General features: G+C 34.2%; 1 protein-coding gene across 1 annotated transcript in view; it reads right to left on the bottom strand.

The window, feature by feature from the left end:
• The window catches only part of Fbn2 (fibrillin 2), a 247,670-nt gene that overhangs the window by 204,580 nt on the left and 17,234 nt on the right, over positions 1–25,856 (bottom strand). The window contains exon 5 of the mRNA XM_004854441.4: positions 24,197–24,292. Coding sequence (XP_004854498.2) covers positions 24,197–24,292 — 96 coding nt within the window. The remainder of the gene's footprint in view (positions 1–24,196; positions 24,293–25,856) is intronic.

Genomic DNA, 25,856 nt, shown 5'->3' on the forward strand with positions numbered 1-25,856 from the left:
CAGTAAGTGCTACTGGGTTTTCACTATCTTAATTGTAGAGATCTAGGGAAATGAAGGGAAATGAAATTATGAACAACGATTTTAATGAGTACACCATCTGTGAACGAAAACACACTGACAAATACAGAGAAGTTCAATACTACATGTATATATCTCATTTATATCATGAAGCCCTAAAGTGGGAAATCTAGTGTTGAGGGAACTAAGTCCAAAGGCACAAGGGTAAAAAACCGGAAGGTATATTTGGGAAAACACGATTAATTTACTGTGACTACATTGGGGTATATGTAAGGGAGAGAGAGGTCAAGGAAATTTCCAGTTATGGAGGAAGGACATTAATTATGATAACAGCAAATAATTACTGCATAAGCAATATATGTTGGACACCAGGTAAGCATGTAATATGGATTGTGACATTAAAATTTCACAACTCCTTTAGTGTTTACTATCTTCACAATCTAAGGTGCAAAAATTTTAATGGGGTTCAATAACTCATTTCTGTGTGAAGAATTGAGGACTTTATTAGATGCTAACAGGAAACCAATGAAAGCATTTTTTTTTTTTTTTTTAGTACCGGGGATCGAACTTGGGACCTTGTGCTTGTGAGGCAGGCGGTGGCACCATTGAGCTAAATCCCCAGTCTGAAAGCATGTTTTTGGCTTGGTACTTCAGAAAATTCTTTCAATTAGAAATATATATAAAAAATAAACTGTAAAGGTGGTATGTTACCAGAAGAAGGGTGGCTGCTAAGAATAAAACAATTTAGAAAGGCAAAGGGGGCTGAATTAAGGGATTATCACCATACTGAGAGGAAAAGTATGCCTTCAGGTGATATTTCCAGGGGAAAATGGATGAGACTTAGTGACATCTATTATGGATATGGAGTAAAAAGTATCAAAAAATCACTGTGAAGCCAGGATTTAGCTCAGTAGTGCTGCCCCCTGCCTTGCAAACACAAGATCCTGAGTTCAATTCCTGATACCACACACGAAAAAAGAAAACAAAAGTCACTGTGAGGAATTTAGCGTGGATAAATGCATGAATGCTGATACCCTATCTCAACAGAGTTCTCAGGAAAGCCAGCAAGTTCTGTGTAAGACATCATACCCAAGTGCTGGTGAGACAGACAGACAACCTTACCCAGTAAGAAACGGCAACTAAGGGGCTAGGATCCAAATTATAAACTGGAGACACAGAGATTTTGAAGGAATGGGAGAAAAATAAAACATCAAGTGAGATTGCAAAGCAGCCCAAGGGGAGAGTGAAAGAGAGAATAATGCTATATAACAGACAAACATTTTTACTTTAAAAAGGAGAAACTTTATTCAGGATGGAACTTGATGAATTAGATCAAATATTTAAAGGATGAATGTTTGTACATAGAAAAACAGTAACATAAGGAGATATGTTAATCTGCTCCCAAGCAGAACAGTCATTGTTAAAAAACAAACAAACTAAAAACAACCACTTGAAGTCTCTGAATATTGTCCTATGGGCATAAAGCAAACAAGTAGTGCTATTGAAGAGAATTTATTAAATCACAGTAAGAGCAGCAAGAGTGTGGGTCACCCACTTCTTTGCCACTACCCAGTTCACTGGCGGAAGTTCCAATCTGGGCAAGTATATTCAAGCAAGTGGTGCTCCTTCTCACTCTCACTTCCGTCAGTGGCATGGCTTCTCCCCAGGAAAGCAAGTTGCCAATATTTAGTTCCCTCTGTTTTGTGCTGCAAAGGCTAAATGCCAGGAACACACAGCTGAGAGTTTACAGGTCCTCTTTTTCCCCAGTCCCTTGTGTGGAGTGGAGGTCCTTCCCAATCACAGCAGGGCTAGAACACAGGCACTGGCTGGCAGGTAGGGCAGAGGTTCCACGCAAGGACAGGCAAGACAAGCAGACCAGTAGTGATTGGCCCCACCCAGAATCCTCCCCATAAAGCAGGGTATCACTCTAAGAGAGACCACTGTTCCCCCTCCAATCCAAACCAGGGCTTCACAGATGTTGCACAGAGGAAAAGCCAGGGCATAAGAACAAAGAGCTCTGAAGCATTTTCCAAAGAAACTGACTTTGTTTGAAACAGATAAAGTATGGAAATTCAAACCTAAGAGTGCACTTGAAAATGAAGATTTTGATGGTTAAGCAAGCACAAGGGTGCCTGTAGCTCTATGAGGGCAATGAGCTAATTTATAGGCCAGTTATTTAATCAGACAAAACCACAGGAAGGGACAGCTAAGAAGCCTTCCTGGGGTCATAGCACACTTCAAAGACTATTCTCAAAAAATTCTCCAGCAAAGGGGCCTGAGTCTAACTGAATCAGACTGTGGAACAATTTATGCACTAAAGCCTTATGAAAAACAAGCAATCAGCCGGCAAGTAGAGAAGCCTAACAGATGGGTGTGATAACAGCAGTAGATCACAGGAGAAAGGGACAATCCAATACTGCCCTGCTGAAACCACTGTCTCTCAGGGTAACTGAGCACATGCTCAAGATTATACCCCCTGAGCAGCAATACCAGAGGCTTTCCAATACCAAAGAAAAGCTCTTCAAGAGCCTAAAAGAAATCATGCTTAAAAAACAGAGTATGATGACAATGTCTCATAAGCGTGATAATATTACCAACAACGAGGCAGAAATTATAAAAAAGAATCAAGCAGAAATTACAGAGTTAGAACACACAATAACTGAAATGAAATATTCACTAGAAGTGATCAAGAACAGATACAACAAAAGAACATGCAGACTTCTTGGTGATCAATACAGACTATGCCATTTGGAGAGTAGAGCAAAGAAGAAAGAAAAACTTGAAACATTAATCTGTACCTCCAAGAAGTTAAGAAAACTCCAAGTAGAATAAATTTAAAGAGATCAAGCATAGGCATAAACAGTAAAAGTGTAAAGAGAAAATCTTAATAGCAACAAGAGAAAAACAATTTGTCACATAAAAAAGAACCCCAAATTTACTTGGTAGCTGACTTCTTATCAGAACAACTGAAGAAAAAAATCAGGAGTCTGGAAAATGAAAAGCGAATTAAACCTAAGTTAAGCAGGATAAAGGAAACAAAAAATTATTAGAGAAGAAATTAATAGAAAATTAAAAATATGAGAAAACTAAAAAGAAACCCCAAAAATGATTCTTTGACAGATAAAAATGGCAAAGCTTTAGCTAAACTGGCCAAAATAAAGAGACAACATTTAAATTACCAAAATCAGGAGTAAAGCAGGGAAATTACAATTGATTTCATTGTACTAAAAGGATCATGAAATAATGAAGTAATGAACATGAATTAATGATCATGAAGTAATGAACAACAGAATGCCTATAAATTAAGATGTAGGAAAAACACCAATTTCTAAAAAGATATAAACTACCTAAAGTACCTCTCCAGTAATTAGAAAATCAGATTTTAGTAAAGTGAGTAAAGGGGTTGGCTTAGGAGTCTAAAAACTATGCACAAAGTCAGACCCAGATGGTTTTACTGATGATTTCTATCAAGCATTTAAACAGGAACTAATACCAAATATTGAGAGACACTTAGAAAATCTTAAGAGAAAGACACACTTCTTAACTCATTGTACAATTGTAGAACATGAAATACAAAGGTATTATAAGAAAGCTACAGACCATTATTCCTTGTGAACACAGATACAAAAATTCTCAAAAAACTACTAGTGAACCAAACACTGCAATACATACAAAGGATTGTATGCTATAACCAAATGGGGTTAATACAAGGAATTAAAGGTTGATTTAACATATGAAATAAATCATAATATTCCCTATCAATAAAACAAAAGGACAAAAGTCATATGATCATTTCAGCAGACATAGAAAAAGCATTTGACAAAATCCAGCACCATTCATGATAACACATAAAATACTATTTCTCAACTTGATAAAAGAAAACTATAAAAATCTCACAGAAAATACCACGCTTAAGATGAAAGATCGGTTGCTTTCTCCCTAAAATAAGAAATAAGAGAAGGATATCTACTCTTGCCACTTTTGCTCAACATTATAACAGAGACATTAGCTAGGAGAATTAGACAAAAAAAGAAAAAGAAATAAAAGGCATCCGCTGGATGAAAGAATTAAAACTTTGTCGATGTCATGATCATACACATATGCACAGCTGTGTGATACCCATTAAAAGCCTATTTGAATTAATTAGTGTGTTCTAGGTTGCCAGATATAATATCAACATAAAAAATCAACTGTATTTCAGTACACTAGTAATAAATGATTAAAAATGAAATTAAATAAACAATTCCATTTGCAACAGCGTCAAAAAGAATAAAATACCGAGGCAAATTTTGACAAAAGGAATACAAAATTTATACTCTAAAATGTACAAAAGACTATTGAAAGAAATATTTTAAGACATTCACTGAAAGAAAAAAACAAATGACCTATTAAACAGTCATACTGCGGAATATCCTTTCTTAAATGTCTTAAATAAGTGGAAGTAAGGTGACCTGGATGCTCAGGCGGTTAAGAACAGCTTCATGCTGTGTTAACACATGAAATATCAAACACCAAACTTAGGAAAACTTAACATATGACACTTATGGGTGTTCCATGGATAACTACACTCAAGAAATCCCACATTCTCAGAGATTTGTGGACCAAATTTCCTTGGACCACTAAGAACTATTAGCTCAATTTTTTTAAATTTGGTTTGATAATCTCCACAAATGTAATCACAAATAAATGAGGAACAAAGCAGGGAGCAAACAGTCCCCTCTGAACTTCTACACAGTATTTAAGTAACTTCTATGGTTAGAATTTTGCTTTAGTGTCACTAGAGTAGGATGACCCACCAGAACCAGCTGATAAAAGGAAAAGGGTACTGCAGTCTCTGGGTAGGGGTGGATCATGATACAGTTATTTAGATTTCTGTTTATGAAGACCAATTTCCAATAGGAAAGTATCCAAAAGTAAAGAAAAGTTTTTCTAATTCATAGTGGTGTCTTCTGGATAGAGAGAAGGTTGGAGTTCTAATTCAAGAAACTGTATGATGTGAATTAAAAAAAAAAAATTAACACAAAACCTCCAAATAGCATATAGTGGAAGAACTCAGTGGGCCTGCTTCACAATTTTACTAATTAATAATAGAATATATTAATCAGCCATCTGTATCGTGCAAGGAACCAAATTCGTTCCATATTCAGAGTATACTCTGAAACATTCCAGTTTAGAAAGACTTATCTCTAGGCCCATCTTTCTCTCTCTGCCTAGCACCTCTCTGGCACCAGGAAAGGATAAAGAAGAAAAGGAAAATCTGAGCCCTCTGCTGAGGAGAACTGTGGGAAGTTGGGGGACACAGGAGAGACGTGGCACAGACACATTAGTGGGAATGCAGAGCACAGGCACATTTGTCTCTGGTGTGGACTCCAGGAAAAGGTCATCTCACGAACTCGAAGCAGTCTGGAGGGGACTTCATCAGAGTGCTTCCTGGACAGCTTGCAGTGACCCAGAGCAGAGTCTAGTTAGACCTAACACAAAATCTTCTTCATACATAATATTAGACAGAGAAGCAAAGAACTCCCCAAACATCTTAGCATAGTCATCTTTTAATTAATGAATACCAAGTTTTCCACTGGGATCCCCAAAGTAACTTTCTCACTCCCTAGCCTCCTCCATCATTATCTTCTGAGCTTTTCTTACATTTTGTCTAGCCGTGGCTCTGGGTTATTTCCTCAAGTGCTCTGTGCTGGAAAAATGATGCCTGGTATCCCATGGAATCAGCCACATCCTCCCAACTGTCTTTTTATCAGCTTTCTAGATACTATCTCCTCACAAATCATTCCTGACAAAATGATAAGAAAGAGATCCAACTCCTATGGCCTCATTCAAGATGTACATAGTTTTCTAAAGTAATATATAACAGGAACTATGCAATTATTAATAAAATATGAATACTTAATAAGGTCAATGTTCTAAAAAAGAAATAAAAATAACATGAAAAATGACATCTGTAATGTTATATTCCTTTACATATCTTACTAGAATCTACATACTGCATTCTTTTTATACTCTACAAATTTATACTGTAACCACTGAATAAGATTTGGATTTAACTTCGGCAAGATATGGTATCATAAATTTGCTTAACAGAAGTGGGATTTTCCTTTTAAGAAATTCGATAAAGTTTTCCATTTTCTATATATGATTTTTAAAATATGTCTGGATTAGTTTTTAGTTTACCACATAGTAACTAAAGCAAGATATGAAGTCATTAAAACATTGCTGGCTTAATTTTGCCCCCTAGAGGAAGTATATACTTCTGACTAAGGTCATTGTGATTTACAAGTAGAAGATACAGCGAAAACCTTAAGCTAAAGTAAAATCCACTTTTGTCATATCAGAGAGAGGCAAAAATCTCTTCTATAATAGAATTTTAAGACATTATAAATCTTCAAAATAAACCGAGTCAATTTTATCAAGAGTAGCTTTATTTGGGGCTCTATTGAGCAAGAGAATTAATTATTTAATTAAATTTTGGAGCTATTTTAACAAACTATTTCTCAAACTTAACTAATTACAAAAACATCCAACTTTTGCACAGCAAAAGAAACCACCAACAGAGTGAAGAGACAACCCACAGAATAGGAAAAAATTTTACCAGCTATTCCTCAAAGGACTAACACATCTAGAATACATAAAGAACTCAAAAAAATCAGAACCCCAAATTTAAAATCCAGTCCAAAAATGGACATCTGAAATGAACAGATACTTCTCAGATGAAGAAGTACAAATAACAAATATGTCGACATCACTGGTCATTCAAAAACTGCAAATTAAAACAACACTGATATTCTGTGTCACTCCAGAAAGAATGACTATCATAATGAAATCAACCAATAACATGTTGGCGAGACTACAAGGAAAGGGAACTCTACCCCACTGTTGGTGAGAGTGTAAACAGGTATAATGAATATGGAAATCAGTATGGTGATTCCTCAAAAAACTAAACTAGAGGTTCCATTTGACCCAGTTATTCCCTTTTAGATATTTTCCCAAAAGAGTTAAAAACATACCACAGTGATACATGCACACCAATGTTTATAGCAACATAATCTGTAATATAGCTAAATCTTGGAAACAGTTGATCCATTGCCCACCAATGGATGAATGGATAAAGAAAATGTGTTTTTTATATACAATGGAGTACTACTCCATCATAGAGAAAAATAAACTTGAGGTATTTTTAGGTATATGGATGCACCTTGAGAATAATTTTAAATAATAATTTTATTTACTCTTTGTGAGAAACTCAAAAGGTAAATAAGGTTCAAAATGGAGGACAGATGTTGAGAAGTAGGAAGAAAATGTTCAAATTGAAAAGGGAACAGGGAGAGGGGAAGGGGAAGGAAGGGAAGAGAATAGGGATTAAAAAAAAGAGTGGAAAGAAAACAATAGGAACAAAGTTTTGTAAATGTAAAGAGGAAGAAGGATTGAAGGGAAGGGAGGGGAATGGGAAAAAAACAGAATTAAGATATATTATGTGCAGGTACAAACTCCCTATGATGAATGTGATCATTATATATGTCAAAAATCAATAAAATTGATTTTTAAAAATCCTAGCATATTTTTGAAGGAGCTCATGATAGACCAGTATTTCACAAACTACAATGGGTTATGAGCAGGGGCCTTTAAACAGTGCTAATGGTTGTGCTTAGTCCCACTGTTCCAAAAGTTCTTATATTATTGATTTGGTATAAAATTGGAATGCCAGGTTTTCTGGCAAAAAATATCCCGGTGATTTTTAGGACCAAGAAAGATGAGTAAATACTGATGTAGCCTAATATCCTCATTTTTTTTTTAAACCAAATTTTTTTTAAAAAACCAAATTGACTCACTCAAGAACACAGTAATCTGGCCGGGGATTTAGCTCAGTGGTGCCACTGCCTGCCTTGCAAGCGCAAGGTCCTGAGTTTGATCCCTGGTACCAAAAAAAAAAAAGAACACAGTAATCTGTTAAATTCTAATGTTTCTACTGTGACATTCAGAACTTAATTCTTAAAAAAAAAAAAGACAAAAATAATCTTGGTCAAAATTTGGAATGTGCCTTGTATTCTGTTCTAAATCAGATGAAGATATTCACAAACATGCAGCTTTGCCCATAGGGAAGAAATCTGCATGAATTAAACTGTGATATTAAGTATGGTCATGGGAAGCATAGTCTGTAATCCACAGAAGATGAAGATGAGGTACACCTTTCTTGGTCCAATAATGTGTACTTAATAAACTGCCATAATCTTACTTGTAAATATCAGCTACAATATCAGATTATATCATATTCTATTCGAATATGGCTTTTGGTGTGACTTGAGATTGTCCTGTCAAAAATTTAAAATGTGATAACAACTTCCAGGAAAAATAAAGCAAACTGAAACCATATCATGCAATCTTCCTTTCCTACATCTAACATAAACAATCACAATACAACAAAGGTCATAGCTAAAACAACAAAAGAAATTACTGTTAGGACTTAGAGAAGGAAACAGGCTCAAACTCCTGCCATAATATTTGAAAAACAGCAGCCAAGGAATGAAACAGAAGAAAGCATTACAACCCCTCTTCCTTCAAATAACACAGGGAATGAGGATAATTAGTCAAAATCTTGAGTATCTCACTAATTATCCCTGGAGAGCTAAGCTTAAGTTTACCTTACAAAATCAGGGAAAACATATAGGAGTCAAAGTTCTCACTTATCAACATACCATTTCATTAGAAAAAAAAGGAAAAACAAAACAACAAAATAAAACTTGGATCTCTACCAGATGGGAGGAGTTAGATAGCAAAGACAGAAGGACCATGAGCAGAGTTGATTATCCCCAGCACTGGGCAGGAAAAGAGAATTAACAAGAAATCTAAGGAACAAGGATTGTCAGGGAGCATAAAGTGGGGCTGACATGACTTACAACCAAAACGGGGAGTAGGAATTAATACTGGGGCATGCTATGGGGGAACTAAACATGATTTTTGACAACAAGTGTTCCCAGGTGTTTTACCAAAGATGGAGTGATTGGAGATGGAGTGATAACGCAAAGGTTAGAGAGTGCACAGGTTAGATTCATCAAAGCTGTGCAAATCCCAGCCGAGGTCTTCTTTTGCTCTTTTGGGCTCAGAATATAAAATACTTTAAATACCCAAGTTTCAAACAAGAGCTAGAGAAAGCAAGCAATGTTAAATGGCTTTTGAAGGAAAAAAAAGGAAAGATCTATTTATATCTAAGTAGTGCAAATAGAAGATCTGGACAGAGCTACCCATTTCAAGCAAGCAGAAGACAAAAAAGATTCAGACAGTAATTATGTAGTACATTATAATTAGTTTTTTCATATGAAACATGTTCCACTAGAAGGAAAAAAATCAAGACATAAAAGAAACTTATGAAGATTTCTTTGCAATACAGAGCATCTGTTAAGAACGTCATAAGAAAATGAAGTCTGTAATAAAAGGGTTGAACAAAACCTAGATGACAAAACAAAAAAATGAAATAAAAGAGAAACTTCTGAGCTAAAGAAATAAACTTAGGGCAAATAAAAACACCTCACATAATTACAAAACCATTATATTAGTTGACAAAAACAATGGAACAGAAATAGCTAAAAATGAGTGACAAAAATCAAAACAAAGAGGAGGTAACAGGTCAAGTGTAACAAAAAAGTATACTTAGAGAGCCTAAAATTAAGTGGGAAATCTACTTACAGATACAATAGAAGAAAATTTCCATAAGTTTAAGAAAACTTTCATTCTAGATCAAATGATCACATCATTTCCTCTAGAACTTGTAAAAAGAACAAATGATATACATAACTATAAACTTATAATTATTAAGACACTGAGGGAAAAAAAGCAAATAACTTAGAAAAAAATCAGGCTAGCCTGAGAATTCTTTAAAGCATATTCAATGCCAGAAAATAACTGGGATTATACCTTTAAAAGTATGAAGGTAAACGTGAACATCTTCAAAATTATACCTATCCAGCTGGAATTCAAGTATAAGGCAATAGGTCACCATTCTTCACAATGGGAAAGCACTCATGAGCACATCATAGAAAAGCTATGATGATACAATCTGATCAACCAACAGATGTGGTGAAAAAAGTAATCATAAAAGAAATGATAGTCCTGTCACAGTAGGGAGATATCAGAAATTGTATACTGAAATGTCAATAAATCAAGACATGATGACCTACGTTTATTTATCAGATTTTAACCAAAAAACCCAGTAAATTTTAAATGAGATTTTTATAATATTAAAAGTTTGTCTAAAATAATAAGCATGCCTAAATATTTTGCACTAAATTTATAAGGGCAAAAGTTTCCAAAATACAAAAATAGGCAGGCAGAACATGTCACTTTCTTATTTTCTATGAAACTTTGTCAACATATATTTACTTTTTGATTCATTGACAAGAAGTCCCGAGTATGACAGAAACAAATAAAAATGTATTCCTGTTATTTTTCTAGTCATATTTTCTGGTTCCCTGGCCATCCACTCCTTGAGAAACTTACACTGATTACGCATACAATAATGAATGACATTGCTTGCTTAAAGTTCCAAAATAAAAGTTCCCCCCAAAGTAGGCACAATGTTCAGGAAGTGTCTCTCATTCTGTTTCCCTACTTACAAATGAATACAGGTTGAACTCCAGCAGAAGATCAAAAAACTATAAAGGATTATCAAGTATTATTGATTGTAATATATGTATTATAATATTAATACACTTCTTTGGAGACATACTGCCAGAGGCATTAATCTCAAAACCTAAATCAACTTGCACAAAATAGGAGAAATATTATTTCCATTATGAAATCTTTAAGAGCTTCACTGAGGTAAAACTGACATAAAATAGCACATTTGTAAAATATTAAATGTTTTACCTATGTACACACCCATGAAATCATCACTATAATTTAAGTAACATTCACCGCCCCCCCCAAATTCCTTCTTTCTGTTTTGTGATTTCTCTATCTTGCTCATCCATATATTTCCACCCCTATGCAATCAATGGCCCAACAGATAACATATTAGTTTGAATTATCTAGTAAAAATGAAATCCTAATATATGCACTCTTTATTTGGCTTCTTTCATTAAGCATAAATATCTTGAAATTCACCCATATTGCACACAATTACTACAGCATCAATAACTCATTAAGTGTTATGAACAAAATTATTCACAGAATTAGAAATGGCTTGGGCGGGGAATTTAGCTCAGTGGTTTCACTGCCTGCTACGCAAGCGCAAGGATCCCAGTTCGATCCCAGGTACCAAAAAAAAAAAAAAAAAAAAAGAAATGGCTAGTTCAACATTGCTAACAATGAGAGAAATGCAAATTAAATCAACACTGAGATTTCATCTTACCCTAGAAAGAATGGCCATTACCAAGAAATAAAATAATAAAAAACACTGGTAAGTCTGTGGGGGGAAAAGGAACCTTACTTCATTGTTGGTGGGAACGTAAACTAGTACAACCACTATGGAAATCAGTGTGGAGATTGCTCAAAATTCTAAAGGTTGAAATTCCATCTGGCCCAGCTATTCTTTTTCTAGGCACTGTCCCCAAAGAGTTATAGTCATCATATTACAGAGATAAATGCATACTCACGTTTACAGTAACACAATTCATAATAGCTAAATCTTGAAGTGACTTATATGTGTATCAACAGATGAATGGATAAAGAAAATGTGGTATTTACATCTACAGGCACACAGTACTACTCTGCCATAAATAAAGATAAAACTTGAGTCATCTGTAGGAAAATGATGCACCTTGAGACCACAATGTTAAGTGAAATAAATCAGACCCACAAGCTTAAATATCTCATGGTTTCTATATGAGAAATCTAACTGTAAATAAAGAGCAAAATAAAAGATAATATGAAGTAGGGAGATAGAACTTTTGCAAATGAGAAGAGGATCAAGAGATAAAAGGAGGGAGGAAGGAAGGAAAGAGAATGCAAAAAGGAATTAAGATGTGTTGCATACATGTACCAACTCCACACAAGGAATGTAAAGATTATGTACTGCAAACATGGACTAATTAAAAAAGACAAAATAAAAAATTGAAAAAAGAATGATTTCATTCTATGAATATGTGATTTATTTACCCCTTTACCTACTGATAAACATTGGAGTTGTTTAGCTTTTGAGGCTATTACAGATAAAGCTGCTGTAAGATCGAGTACAACTTTTTGAATAGGTACATTCATTCACTTAGCTAGGGCAGAAACACTAGAAGCCTGAGTTACGGAAGGTTCCTTTTCCTCCAACTGTTTCCCTTTGCCCTTCCGCCTGTTCCTGCTGCTACCATCCGCAATCGTCAATAAACATAGCTACTTGCTACTTACTACAAGTTGTACTCTTAGCAATTCTTTCCTTGGCACAAGAACCTGGACCATTTCTGGCCCATTCAACTGTAACAGAAAGATATGATGGGCAAAGCTGCCCGTTTCACAGTAGCTGGGAATAAGAGGACAGGGAGCAATACCTGAGAGGACAGGGTCAGAGTCCAGACAAAGTCCCCGAAGTCATGCGTCCATGACCCACCCAGACACACCCATAGGTGTGCTTTACTAATTTCCTGAGCAGTTTTCAAGCCAATCAAGTTCACAATTGAGATTAACCATCACAATATATATGAGATTGGTTTGGCTCTCTACACAGCCTGGCAAGAAATATTGCAAACAGTGTAAATCCTTCCACTTAGTTTGTTTTCAAATTTGCTTTGGTTACTGTAGTCTTCTGAATTTTCATATTACATAAATTTTTCCAAAATTGACCTACGATTTTGATCAGGATTGTATTGAGTCAATGGATCAATCTGCAAAGAATGTATGTCCCACAATATTGAGTGTTCTAACCAACGCACACAGTATGCATTCTCATTATTAGGTCTTCATTAATTTTGCTCAACAATGAATTGTAGCTTTCAATACACAAGACCAGCTCATCTCTAACAGAACTATCTCCAAGAATGTCACAATATTTATGATACTGTAAGTGGTGTTGTTTTAAATTCTTAACTGATCACTGCTAGTTATAAAAACACAACAAATTTTATGCAATGATCTTGCATCCTATAACCTTGCTAATAAATCTATTTAGGAGCTCTAGTTACTTTTTTGTGAAGTTCATCAGACGTTCTACATAGAAAATTATGTCTTCTGCAAATAAGACAGCTTTACTTCTCCCTTTGCCATATGTTTTACTTTTATCATGTTATTTTATTGCCCTAATTAGAAGCAGAGGGAAATAAATACAAGTGGTGAGAGTGATCTTGCTTTGTTTACTGATACGAAGGCGAAAGCACTCAGCTTTTCATCATGAAGTGTGATATTAGTTACAGATCTTTTGAAATACTTTTCATCATTTTGAGAAAGTTCTCTTCCACTTTCTAGTTTATTTACAGTCTGGGGAAAGAAACTTAGATTTTCAAATTGTTCTTCTACATTTATTTAGATGACCATATGATTATTATAATTTGATATGATTTACATTGATTTTTTAATGCCCTAGGATAAAACCTGGTAATTTGTGACATATTATCATTTTAATATATTATTGTTGACATACTTGGATAAATTTTTGTTAAGTGTTGCATTGTGAGCAATATTTGCCCTTTTCTCTTGAAATATCTTTTTCTGGTTTTGGTGAGACTCCTTTGGTTTTACAGAATGAATTGGCATGTTCTAAATTCTTTCCAGTTTTCTAGGAAAGTTTCCATAGAATTGATATTAAACAGAAATTAGATCCAAGAGATCTGTTTTGTGTCTTTATTGACTTTAAATCTACTTCTGTCAAGAATGGGATAGTGAAATATCCATAATTGTGATTTATCTGTTCTTCCTTGTGGCTCAATTTTTACTTCATGTATTTTGAAGCTGGGTTATTAAATCTATGAACATTTAGAATTGTTATATCCTCTTTATTGACATCTTTATTATCAGGAAATTACTTTCTTGACACCTGATGTTCTTTGCTCTGAAGTCTGCTTTATCTGATATTAATCTGGCCACTCTGGCTTTCTTTTCATTAGTATTGGTCAGTTATTCTTTCAATTTTTAAAATTTTAATCTTGCTAGTGTCTATTCAAAATAGATTACTTATAGGCAGAATATAAACAGATTATATTATATTATAATCTGTTTAACTGGAGTGTTGAAGCCATTTACACTTGCTATCATTATCAATATGGCTAGGTTAAAATCCATCAAATTCTACTTGATTTTGAATTGTCCATTCATTATTCACTCTCTTTATCTTCTTTTGCTGCTTTCTTTCCATCATTTTTATTATCACATTTTTGGCTTATTAGCTATATATAGTTCAGTATTGGTGTACATCATTAAACTTATCAAAGTCTAACTTCAATTACACAATTACAATTACACAATTACACAATTACAATTACAGTGTAATTGTCAAATACTACAAGAGCTCCTAGCATTTGCACTGTTCTTAAAACTTATTTTATCATTTCTTTTATAAACCCCACAGAATACTGAAGTTATTTTTCATTTCAAAAGTCAATTTCGTAAGATTTAAGTGCAAAGAATAACATTTATATATTTTCCCACAGTTACATTTTTGATGCTCTTCATTCTTTTATCTATTCATATTTGTCCCTGATAATATTTTTCTTTTGCCCAAAAGACTACCTATAAAATTTCTTACAGAGTATGCTGCTTATGATAAAATATTTTTTATTTTTTACGTTTGAAAATGGCTTTATCTTGCCTTCATTTCTGACAAACATATTCTGGCTATAGAAGTCTAGATGGATTTTTTTCTTTTAATTTCAGTACTCTAAATATAATATTGCAGCCTTTTCACTTGCAGTGTTTCCAATCGGAAGTTTTTTGGCATCCTCACCTTTTTTTCTTCTATACATGTTCTCCTGTGGATGTTCTTAAGATTTTCTCCATGTTTGTGCTTTTAAGGAATGTTTTGATGTCCTTTTATATAATTCTTTTATTATTTCTTTTATTTATGGTTCACTGGTCCTCTTGGTTCTGTCAGCTTATAGAATCCATCAAATTGTACATTTTCTATTAATTCATGAAATATAGTTTTCCTGCCACTCACTGCTTTTGATAAGTCCAGTAGATGTATTTAATATGCTGGGAGTTGTCACATATCTCAATGATGTGCTCCTACATTTTAAACATCTTTTCTCTGTGCTTCATTTTTAATAATTTTTATTGCTCTATCTTCAGCCTTCTCATCTACAGTGTCTAACTTGTTATTCATCTCATCCAGAGAATTTTCACTTCAGATATTGTAGTTTTTTTCTCTGGATGTTCAATTTGGTCTCCACATCTCTAGTTAATATTCTGAATCTTTATAGATATGTGTAATGTCCTTCTAACAGTTATTTTAGTCTTCTAGTCTGCTGATAATCTGTATCACTTCTGGGCTGATTTTGGTTAAAATTTTTATTATGATTATATTCTCCAGGATTTTTATAGGAATTGATTGTTACTAATTGATTATATGCTAAGCATTGTATCTTACTGGGTACTTGACATTTTTGTACTTATAAATCATCTTAAATTTTCCTCTTAGATGTTTTATCCTTTTGACTACTGCCTTCAAGATCCAGGACCAGAGCAACATTTTTGTTATTAAGGCAGGACTTTTCTGAATATTCAAACAGGTCCCACAAATTATATGATTCTCCATTTTGGCTTGACAAAGAAAGCAGTATTTCTAGACTTGTGTGTGTTCCTAATACTATTCCTTCTAATCCTTTTTGGTAGTTTCTTCTCCAGCCTCAGGTCAATTCCTCATGCGCGAGCACTGGTTAGTATGCCACAGAGAATTTGGAAGGGACCTTCTGTATTTACATGGGTCTTGGTGTACATCTGAGGCATCTCCTGTTTTGCCTTGAGAATTCCAACTATTGTGGCCCCACAGCAATCTCAGCTCCCTCTTCTCAATATAGAGAATCATCTGGCTGTGCCCGTAGTACAAACTGGAAAAACTCAAGCAACAATCTCAGCTTGCTATTCAATTTTTTAAAAATAGTTGTTTCATATATTTTGTTCTGTTTTCTTGCCTTTTCACATGAGAGTTAATCTGGTTTCTGTTCATCCATCTTGACTGGCAATGGAAGTCTCAATTTGTTTTAAGCATTATGAATTTTGAACAAATATTTTAAATCACATATTAAAAGAAACTCTGCATTATTAATTCAGAGGTATAATCTGAAATTTATATGCCAAAAAGACATGCCTATGCCAGGTAACAAAATAATTCAAAAATAACAAGCTACCTCTTCATCAATGAGCACTTTGTACAGAGAATATATTACTTTTGCAACACTGTGCTTTAGTCTGGGTTCTGAGGTTATACCTCTTGTGTTCAAGACTTGCTTCCTTCACTTATTAGCTGAATAAAGTCGAGCAAATTGCTTTATTTCCTCATACTCCACTTTTCATATTTGCAATATGATGCTAAAAATGCTATCTTTGAGTTTCTTTAAAAATTCCTCTAAAGCATTTGTCATAGTAAATATAAAGTGTTGTTTCTTTTCACCGTTATGTAATTTTCCATTTCACATTCATGCTAATAATCTAATTTATGCACATATAAATCATAGTATCAGTGAATACATTACATAAACCTATATCTATTTCTAGGCTCCTGCTGACATAAACAAGTCCCCCTGAGTGGTCTCTGCTTTCAGTCTTTCCAGCGTTCCTTCTGACCTGTCACTCCAGATTAACCTCTGCAGAGAAGTACTACTCTCAAGTCCAGAAGTTATTCATAGCACCTCTTCCAAAGGGCAGCTCTTGACTCTGGAATTCCAGACCTTGTATATTAAGAGCCAAGTTTATTTTTCCAGCCTCATCCTTGTCTCTCTCAACTAACTGTGCATAAGATACGCACTAGTTAAATAAGTCTCTATAAACATGCAAGAACCTTTAGTATCTCTGTATTTTTTTCATCTTATTTCCAATCATTGGAAACATTATGTGTAGGCAGTCGCATATATGGTGTTGGTTCCTGTAAGCTTTAGTGTGGAATACAAGAAGCACAATAAATATGTTACATTGTAAAATACTTAGAATATAAAGAAAGTCAGACTAAAATATTTTAAAGAAGTCAGGTAAGAATTGATGATAGAAACCCTAGTCCCTAGGGTGAAAATATGTCAGAAAAAGATAAGGAGGGTGTACCATTCAACTGTATAACAAGCAAGGTAGTGACGATTTTATATATTTTTGCCCAATCAATCTGTATTGTTAGCAAAAAAAACCTCACAAAAGTTAAAACAATGAAATGGACAGTATTCAAAACTCAGGCACCCTAAAATAAAAGCCCTAGTGACTCTGAAATAACCTTTTCCTTACCAATCAGGGCAATTTATCTAAAAGAGCTCTCTTGTTTTAGGGTTTTTTCATTACAGCTTATCATTTATTGGGCACTTATTCTGTACCAAACAATGCCTGTGCACATCATTTCTTATCTAATTCTCATATGAGGAATGTGAGCATCGCAAAATATCCTACTTATTCTGTCCTTCCACTCTGTACAAACAGCATTAAATTTTACCTGTGTGACTTAGTTCACAAAACACTTTGATCCCATTGGTGATTCCATTTTTACTTATTCTATTCTTTTTGATAACTGGGGATTCCTGTTAAAAAGACCTAATATCTTTGATCACCATTTATTTTCATTTAAATCTCACAATGAAGGGTGAAATACTAGGTAAATATCATCTGGGTAGAAACAGGTATCAGAAGGGGTAATCATGTTTCCAACATCACACAGGTCTAAATAATAGTCTTTGATTTTGACTACATCCCATGTTCCTAAAACACAACAAATAACACTTAGTGGATGCTTACTATGGGGAAGGCACATTGCTTACTATGTGTCAGGAACTAAGTATATTATTGCTTTTAATCTTCCCGAGGTAATTATAGGGCCACAATTCTTTATCTAAAACCCCTGGAAATAGGTGTTATTTAGGAATTTGTAATGCTGGAGATTTCTGAAATACATGATGTATTTTACATAACTTCCACCCACATACATTTATTGAACTACTTTCAACTAAATCCTATATAACAATATTTCCTTATACAGTGATTCATCTGTATGTGTATGTAATATCTTTGTCTAGTTTTCAGTCGGTTAACCTCTAATGTCTTCCGACCTGATGTTGAAAGAGGAAAACAGGAAAATAGCTGGGGATTTATGCAAACATGGAGTATTTGAATATTTTCATTTTATATTGCAGGTTTTTTCTGAATGAAATGTATAAGGCAAAAACAAAGATACACACACGGAACAAATGAAAATACTGCTTTAGTTCAAAGGAAAATTTAAAAATCAGTACAATGGGCTGCTGAATTACTTGATCTTATTCTACAGATCCCAACAGACAGAAGTAAGCCAAGGACTGGGAAGGAGAACCCTAACTTCTCCCAGATGGATGGATGAATTAATTTTTTTCCCAGTACAAGCCTTTCCTTTATATTACCAGGCACCCCCACTCCTTCATGGGCACTACATTTCCCTCTCTACTGTTCTGTGTTTTCTTCTTCCCTTTTTCTTCAGCTTCTTCCTGTCTGATTCTCTTCTCTCATTTTCTTTCCCTGTCTTCTTAATGTCATTCAAGATAAGGATGTCATTTGAGCTAGCGCCAAAAAGTTAAGTTCCCACAGATCTTCTGGTATTTTTCAGATGCCCATTTAAGGCTAAGTTTAGCTTAGACAGTGCAAGGTTATAAAATATTCTTCTCAACAGCTTCACAAGATGTGTGTGTGTACACTTGTGGTACATGCAAGTTAGGCATTTGCAGTCTGTAATCTCTCTCTCTGTTCCTTATAATTTTCATTTTACTCATTCTTTAGAGTGCGGGAAAAGAGAAGACATTTTATTTCTATAAAAGTATTAGCTTAGTGACTCCAGTAATTGATAATTAATTAGCGTTTAAATAATGTTAGCCTAAGAATCAGTCATAACCTTACCATATCAATACAGGAATTAGTCTGACACTATCTTTTCAACTATAAATGAGCTATATTTTTTTCACTGTACATTTGTGTAACTTCAGAAGGCGGTCTAATTTGTCCTTAGTCAGGAAGTACATTTCAGCTCCCTATTGGTTTCTACTCCCAGTATGGCGTTTCTGCATCTTCTTTAAAATGGATGATGAGAGCTGATCTTTGATAATTTGCTTCTCATTTGCAGAAATTATATATTGTTTTAAATACTCAAATTCTAAGTATTTAATTTAATAATACTTAGAAAATATTAGGTGAACAAATATTCAATATCTATAAATAAAATTTATTTATTCTCCTGTATATTCTAATATATAAGGGCAAAAAATATAAAAGCACTACAAAAAAACTATAGATAGTAATAAGATTTGGGAATGGAAAAGGTATTTCTAAACAGAATGCCAAAGGGGGGGAAATAATTTAAAAAGCATTTCTAGAGGGAAAAAGCAGAACATATTGAATTTTCATATAACCAATGACTGAGCAATTACATTTGTAGGATATATTCTGAGAATATAACCCAAGACACAGATTTAGCTACAGAGATGTTAATCACACACAGTTAAATTACAGAAGAAAACAACAAACAAAAAAGAAAACCTGGAAATAACCTTAAATTTCAAATAATAGGAATATAATTAGTGCAAACAGCTATGATGCAGAAACTGAATTTAAGGCCTTGAATAAGATTTTTTGCTCTCCTACTTCCTTTTCCTACCCTTGGTGCTACTCATTGACCTGCAAAAGCTTCCTCATCAATGAGATGAAGAGGATAACTCTATAAACAGTGTTGTGAAGAATGAAGGTGGCTTGCTCTCTCATTTTTACAATGTGCAGTGCAACCATTACAATCCATAACATACTTTAATACTTAAAAGGAGAAGGAAGATGTATTTCATGATACGGAAGATTCTAATAAGAACAGAAAGATCACATTCTTTATGAACACTAATATTTGCAGTAGAATAAACAAAGACTCAAATTCTATTTCCAAAATCTTAATAATAATTAAGTTTGAGTGGAGAAACTGCATAATTGGATTGTCTCCTTTAATCTTATTTTATTTTCTAAATATTTTATAATAAGTGTGTATTACTTTTAAATAATAAATTATAGTGGAAGGATTTTTTAGTAAAAAATATTGTTTATGTATTTCTTGAAAGTATTAAATTTACTGCATACTGAATTCTGCATACCAGCTTGTTCTCTTCACCATACTTCTCTGTATTTCTGGTCATACTATTAATTTGTTATATCCCTAGACTGTCCCAAATTTACCCTGTATACTTTATAATAAGTTTGAGGTTGATGCATTAAATATTGATTAGCCACAGTTTATTGGCTATTTCTGAACAAACTTGGGTCCGGTCTACAGAGTTCCCAGAATTTAGGAAAATCTCAATTTGCCTCTCCCCATTCCTTTTCTTGAAGAATCTGAGTATATGTAGAGTAGGGTCAGCAGCTGTCACAGTTATTTACCTCCTGAAATGTGGCTGGGCAAACAAAACTGTATAGAATAATTTACACCCAAATGGTAGACTGTGCTTTCTTCCTTTCAGAGGACCTCCGGTCATCACCTCCCCACCGAATTAGACAACAGAGGTTGTGTGTGTCACTGCCAGATGCCCAGGCTTGCACATTGGATTAACAACACAGAGTTCCAACTCTAGGACTCTGACAGTGAACTGCTGCCTGATGGGGTGAGTGAGGCCAGAGAGACCCATAAACTCCTCCTCAGCCTGCTTTTGGGCACTGAATTTACTCAGCTCTCTCCACAACTGGACTTGATGGAAGAGGCCCACAAGAGATAATCAATACTTTCATTACCATTTTAAGCAAAGGCTAGAAATAGATTTTATAAACGCTAATATTTGCAACTAGATCTCACAACTGTTTTCACTGCAGATGCAGATTAAGAAAGGAACCCTTCTTGAAGCTGCCAGTAGACTAAAAAAGTAATTTTCTAGCCCTCTTTTGTAAGATATTTTTCACTGAAAGATGTATATTTTAAAAGGAATATCACTAGGTATTCAGGCTATTTGAAATTTTATAGAATTTATATACTTTTCTAAGGAAGACATATTTACATGATAATAAAAATTTATAGCATAATTCATATGTTAACTAGGAGAGTCATGATATATTTCTAACAGATGTTCTTCACAGAAGTTTCGAGAAAAATTGAATTATGAAATAAGAATCCAACCTTCACTTAACTCAAAGAAAGCTGAAAGGGGAACTCGGGGCAGGCCATACTGGTGATCAGGTAGTCATTTTATTTTATCCAGAAATCCCTTAGGTGAGCTCACTTATTGCCTCCCTCCTCCTCCAAGTTTCTGTTTATACATACTAAGGTACACTTTAAGTATTAGGGGAAAAATTAAATCTTGTTACACGATTCTGATTCTATTTCTGTTTATTCTCAGGTGTATATTAAGTGCATGTTTTTCAAAGGCTACCTGTTTGGGGAAAGAAGCAAGAAGAACTAAATACCTTCATGTGCTTTGGACACAGCTGATCTGTCTACATTTTACAATCAGCATGCAGCCACTAGGACTCTTTTTTTTTCTTTTTTGATGCTAAGCATAAAAGGTCTCTGTGCATATCAGCAAGAGTGAGAAGAGAACTCCAAAGAGTTTCAGCTTACCCAGATCCAAGACTCAAGTTAAATACCATAATCATGCCAGTCATTAGTTACCACTCAGTCTTTGTCTCCAGTCCGGAAACCAGTCTGCCAGAACCCAGATAGCTGGAAAAGCAGCCATACTTTATCATACAACTTATCCCAAGAGGCCAGTTTAAAGGAAAATTACATGCAATTCCACTTGAAGGAGGAAAAATACCCTTAATTTTACAAAGCTCTTTTTTTCTTAGATAATAAAGAACATGTATTTTGAAAACAGTAGTTAAAAAACTAATAGCATGAACTTTAAATGTTAGCATGATACACGAGTATATTCACTAACCTCAACATAATTTTTTTTGTATTTATGTAAATATAGTATTTATTAAAAAGAATTAGGAACTCTACATTTTGGTAGAATTATCTATTATACATTTCAAAAATCCATTCAAGTTTGTCTCTTAAAATGTTAAAGTTCATGGTTGTGAAATAAGAGTAGAAATTATTAACTATTTCTTTGGAAAAAAAGGAGTTTTAGAACTTTCATTTGAAGGGCAGTAATTAAAAGACTTAAGAAACAAACCTATGTTTTAAAAATATTCTTAAAGTTGATTCATTCACAGATTAATTTTATAATTTTCTTCTGAAAACATGCTACTGTACATGTAAAATGTTTATAAGTCTTTATTGGATTCCCATAAATTTAGTAAAGACTAACAAACCTCATGAATGAATAACTGTTGAAGAATCATGATGTAATGCCTAACCTCTGAGTTGAAACTGCCAATCCAGCTCCTTTGCCAATTAGGAATTTAGCTTGAAATCTGCTTCAGGATAAAAGAGCTGCAAAGTTTATAAGACTTCCAGAAAAAAGAACATCATCTCCACCGGTTGTGATTATGTTTGAAATGACAAATTTAACTACACTTCATTCTATGGTGTTTAAATTTAACATCGTCTAGGAAATCCACTCTGAATGATTTATCTTTTCATGCCTACATTTCACAATTAATTTCTCTTCCTCAAATAGAAGCATCTGGTAAAGACTTTAAAATTCATCCTAAGTGCAACTATAAACTCTGTCATTTGTGGAAGGTACTTAAGTCCCCAAAATCTTGACTACATTAAGAATAATATAAATCTTGATGTGTATACATAAAGCATATGTTAAAAGACTGCATATATCTTACTTTTCAAACTTCACTAGTTAATTCTAATTTCTCAATTACTTCCCAAGATTTAACCTATTGAATATCAAAATTTTGCAGGATAATAAGCACAATTTTTAACATATAAGGTTCAGTGCAATTCAAAGCCTCTGTATGTATATATATAAGCTATCATCACTATTTACCTGTAATATTTCACTGATACAACTCCATATACCCTAGTTTCACAATAAAATGCTATATAATTTTAGATGCTAAGACAAGTTGAGGAAAAATAAATTTGAAGATATGTAATAATGAACAATTACATAATATCGCTTTTAGTTTAAACTTATTTTTACTGTATGGTTCAGTGCTAAAGTTATTACATTGTGAAGTGTAATTTTTTTGATATGCCAATGCAATGGTTTTTGGGATGTAATTCTTAAGTCATTTAGTAGATCATGGCTGGAAACTTTCAGCAGCCTACAGGTCATGAGTTTAAATGCTATTCAATTCAAGGTAAGCTGGTTTCATACTGGGTTGACTGAAAGTTTACACAGATAAAATGAACAATGCTGAATGGAGCACCCATTCCTCCAACCCTTCTGTCCTGGTCAAAGGAAGCTCTACTGTGTTCAGTACCCAGACACCTTTTCCCTGTGGCTCTGGAGAAGGTAGGTCAACATCTGCTGCAAGGACTGGTTCTGATAAGTCTACATCAAATGTGTTAACATTACCTCTTGCCATAGACTAGTATAAAAAAACCAAAGCTCAAGAAAAATCAGCATGAAATATCTCTGGAGGGTATTACTGGCCATGTTTAGAGGAAAGCCCTTCTATCCACAGATGGGAACATGTTGCCTCAGTAATTGCTGAGTGCCATTTTAAAATCACAAAACTCCAAGGTTAGGTAAAACTGAAACAGAGGAGAGGAAAACCAAGAGAAACACAGCAACAAAATGAAAGCCTTGATCACAGGCTACCTGAAGCCCTGGAATTTTTATTATAGAATGTTATACATTTCCTTATTGTGCAGGGCAATTTGAGATTTTGGGAGGTTTGCAGCCAAGCACATTGTGACAGTTTTTTGTTTTTTTTTTAACAGATGCAGTACTCCCAACAGTGACTCTAATATGAATTAAGCATACTCAGAATTTGTGGTCAGTCCCTTATAATCACCTGAGGTACTGCCCCTGGGCTGGCTTCTCCAATGGAGGTCACTTCAGTGTAAAAAACCTGAAATGTGCTTGCTGCTATTAAATTCTACAGTCTTACCATGCAAGTTACAAATATGATCAAAGAATAGTAAAAATATCATTTCATTTGATTTATACATATTTAAAATTTAAAAGGAGACTTCTTCAAAATAAGTTTCTCATTTTTCTTTTCTTACCTCTTTCACACTGTGGACCAGTGAAGCCATAAACACAGGCACAGCGGTTGGGTCCAATACAACGCCCACCATTTTGGCAGCCATTTTCACAGACAGCTGCATACAAAACACAAAGAAACTGTTTATTATATAATAAACTTCCAAGCACAAAACTGTTTTGTGGTGGTGCTGCCAGTGAGAGGTTTTACACTAAATACATCTCTCAAGCACAAGTTACAGTCATCATCATGCATTTAAATAAATACTTTTAATTGTATATTAAGATAAAAGCCTATACAATTCATGTAAATAACATTGTTGAGCAAGCACTGGGTAAAAGATTATTGTTTATTGAATCATCTTCACAAGGGTTGGATGGTTCTGATGTTCATATGGTTGGAGTATCACTATTCAAACCTCTATTTCTTTTTTAAAAAAATAAGTATATGTTTGCAATACATAATAGTTATGTTAGTCTGGGAAAATTGATATATGTATTTAATATGTCTTGATCATTTTCAATCCTTTTGATAACCCCATCTAACTCCTCCCTTACCTTTCCCCCATCTCCAAAAAGTGCTTTTTCTTCAACCCTCTATTTATGTTCTACTTACCTTATTATCTGTTTTCTCATAGGTAAGAAGTGAGTAAAATATGAGAAACAGAAGGACAAAGGAGGCAGACTCTAGATAGCAGGGCAGGAAAAAGGAAGGGGAAATGTTATATGGAAAAATAAAGAGGGTATGGCAATAAAGGGAAAAAAGTGAAAATCAGAAAAAAGCCAGGGAGGGTAAAAACATAAAGCAGGAAAGTCAAAATTAACATGAAAACAGGGAAAAAATACCATCAATTTTAGTACTAAAATGTCAAGAGAAGTAATCAATGTGTAGAGACTAGATGTATATTGTAGAAGAAAGGACAGGGGGAAAAACAAACTGTTAACACAGGGGTTATTTTTCCCCCTTTTCGTACAAAATTAGCCCACAGTTCAAATTATTTCAAGTACAGTGGCCCCTTGGTATCCATGGGGAACTGAATCCTGAACTTCTGTGGATACTAAAATTCATGGGTGCTCCAAGCTCTTATATGTCATAGTATTTGCATAAAATTTATGTACATCCTCCCATATTACTTTAAATCATCTATTCATTATAACACTTAATGTAATGTGCAGGCTATAAAAATAGTTTCCTACTGCATTGTTCAAGGAATAATGGCAAGAAAAAAGACTATACATGTTAATTACAGGCACATTTTTCTCAAATGTTTTTAATCAGTGGCTTGTTTGAATCATAGATCCATAACCTGGGGATATGGAAGGCCAACCATAATCATGGTAGATTCATAGAACACACACTTTCTCAGGAAAAGCTGAAGAGCCAGAATTAAACCCACTGTCCCTTGTTCCTCAATATACCACCCTGCAGTGTTAACTCTGCCCAGCAGCCAGGACTGGGGCAAGTGTCCCAGAAGATCACAGCCCAGGATCCTTGAAAGGTAAGTATTCCCACCTCCATACCAGGTACAGTAGAATTTAATAATCATATCTTCTCAAAGAGAAAATTCCAGTACAGTGGACCCTGGAGTTATGACCAGCCTCTCATATGAACAACTTGGTTTATTACCAGAATTTTAGTTTTAACTTACAACCAAAGTATGGATTTACAACCCAAATGCCAGC

This window comes from Heterocephalus glaber, unplaced genomic scaffold (genome assembly GCF_053883595.1).
Source record: "Heterocephalus glaber isolate CG9 unplaced genomic scaffold, H.glaber_assembly_v1.0 deba00001463, whole genome shotgun sequence".
Taxonomy (NCBI): Eukaryota; Metazoa; Chordata; class Mammalia; order Rodentia; family Bathyergidae; genus Heterocephalus; species Heterocephalus glaber.